The sequence below is a fragment of the Naegleria gruberi genome (assembly GCF_000004985.1).
Source record: "Naegleria gruberi genomic scaffold NAEGRscaffold_620, whole genome shotgun sequence".
Taxonomy (NCBI): domain Eukaryota; phylum Heterolobosea; class Eutetramitea; order Acrasida; family Naegleriidae; genus Naegleria; species Naegleria gruberi.
Window position 1 is genome coordinate 1 of NW_003162934.1, and position 1,979 is coordinate 1,979.

The 1,979-nt window shown below is 33.8% G+C and overlaps 2 protein-coding genes across 2 annotated transcripts in view; both read left to right on the forward strand.

Annotated features, from left to right (window-relative positions):
- Nucleotides 1–57: 57 nt before the first annotated feature.
- On the forward strand, nucleotides 58–893 carry NAEGRDRAFT_76905 (uncharacterized protein; the record flags this gene model as incomplete). The annotated part of the gene is made up of 1 exon (XM_002668137.1): nucleotides 58–893. A coding segment is annotated over one exon (834 nt), but the record flags the coding sequence as incomplete, so codon positions are not given.
- Nucleotides 894–1,291: 398 nt separating this feature from the next.
- The window catches only part of NAEGRDRAFT_76906 (uncharacterized protein), a gene marked incomplete at both ends in the record, with an annotated part of 34,581 nt that continues 33,893 nt past the window's right edge, over nucleotides 1,292–1,979 (forward strand). Inside the window, 2 exons of the mRNA XM_002668138.1 lie at nucleotides 1,292–1,559; nucleotides 1,609–1,938. Of these exons, the coding sequence (XP_002668184.1) occupies nucleotides 1,292–1,559; nucleotides 1,609–1,938 (598 nt within the window). The remainder of the gene's footprint in view (nucleotides 1,560–1,608; nucleotides 1,939–1,979) is intronic.

A 1,979-nucleotide genomic window follows, 5' to 3' on the forward strand; every position in this document is an offset into this window, starting at 1 on the left:
TGGGTACTGGTCTCAGAGTTCATAACTTTGATTTCAATACATTCGATAATACTCCAGGTACTGTTAAGAAATTGGTTAGATCTAAGGATAACAAATACTTGTTTGTTTCTGGTACTTTCAATAGAGCTGGTGATTTGTGGGTTAATGGTTTGGCTTATTGGAATATTGAAAAGAAGACTTGGAACAAGCTTGAAACCAACTCAATGGATAGCATTAGTGATATCGATTATGATGGTAGATATTTATATGTTGTTGGTTCTTTGACTAGAGCTGGTAAATATGTTGTTAAGAATGCTGCTAGATTTGATATGGAATCTCAAACATGGTTGCCAATGAATGATGGTTTGTCTTCTCCTGCCTCAGTTGGTGTTGTTGTTGATGGTAAATTCGTTGCTTGGGGTTCAAATGGTGGTTCTGGTGTTTCATTCTGGCAAAATTTGGCTGTTTGGTCATCAAACTCATGGAAGGCAATTGAAATGGATGCTGCTAACAATAATGGATGTTACTCTGATAGAGAAGTCTGTATTTCTAGTGTTCCATTGACTGCTGTCACTTATTTCAAGGGTAAGATTTACTTCTTGAGTGCTGGTACTGTCTATGTCTCTGATACTTCAATGAGTAAGGGTACTTTATATGCTAGAGGTTCTCTTGGTACTATTAATGCCAAGACTCAATTCTTCAATTATCCAAAGTCAAATACTATTGGTGTTGCTTCAATTGGTGGAGTTGAATTCGTTGAATATAACATTGATACTAAGAATATTCAACATACTAATACTAGAGATAGTTATGTTCTTGCTGATGCTCCAATTATGGCCATCTCTGCTGCTCCAAAGAATGTCTTTGCTGTTGTTGCTTTGATTGCTTCATTGATTGTTACATTGTTCTTTTAAATAAATTAAATTTTCTTCATAATTTTGTTGAACATTGAAAAGAGTTTCATTATGTTGAACCATTGTGTTGATAATTGCTCTGAATCCACTTACCTCTGAGGTGACATCTTACATTGGAGGAGCAAATTCTGCTGCGCTTAGTTGAAAGAGATGGAAGAAGCAGTTGCTACTGAAATAATGGAAAGAAATATTATTAAGGAATTGTTAATAGATGAGTTAACATCAACCATTCGAATACATAACATGAATTGCAAATAGAAGACAAATGGCTTCTAGGAGCACACATAGAGAGCACTCCATAACATTTTAGGTTTTGAAAATTAAAGTTCAATATTGTTCGATTCTAATTAAAAAGTTGTGGCAAACAATTTTACCTCTCAAATTATTCATAAAAAAAAATGGGCAATAAACAATCTAACCATCATCATCACCAACAACAACAACAGTCTTCTTCCACGAGCACCTTCACACCAACAACTATTCCGGTTTCTAATGAAGAGGCCTACAGAAGAGAAATGGAAATTTGTAGACAATACGAAATTGAAAGTAAGATGAGAGAAATGCATGAAGCCAAGTTTCATCAATATTCGGAAAATAAGGAGCCAGCATTGCAAAATCTTCAATTGGTATTAATAATTGATCACTCTGGATCAATGGGTTCTTTTGGTAGGTTTTTTTGTGAAATAATTTTTATTCTAATTGGAAACTGAACAAGATGAGGATGCAACAGGTCAAAATCGTTCCAAGGGCTTGGTTGATTCTAATCATTGGACACGTTATGATAATGTTATTCAAGCAGCTAAATATCTTTCTGAAAGTATATTACAATATGATAAGGATGGAAAGGTACCACTTATTTTCTTTGATTCAAATGTTAGAGAAGTGATTGTTGACAGTATTCCAAGATTAGTTGCTGCATTTGAAAAAAATCAACCAAATTCAAGTACCAATTTATTAGGAGCTCTTGAATTAGCATTTAAAAATCATGTCAATGATCATGAAAATGTATTATTTATTGTTTTCACAGATGGTAGTCCTAACGGAGGTCAAGAACCAAAGATCAAACAATTAATTCAAGACAAATTG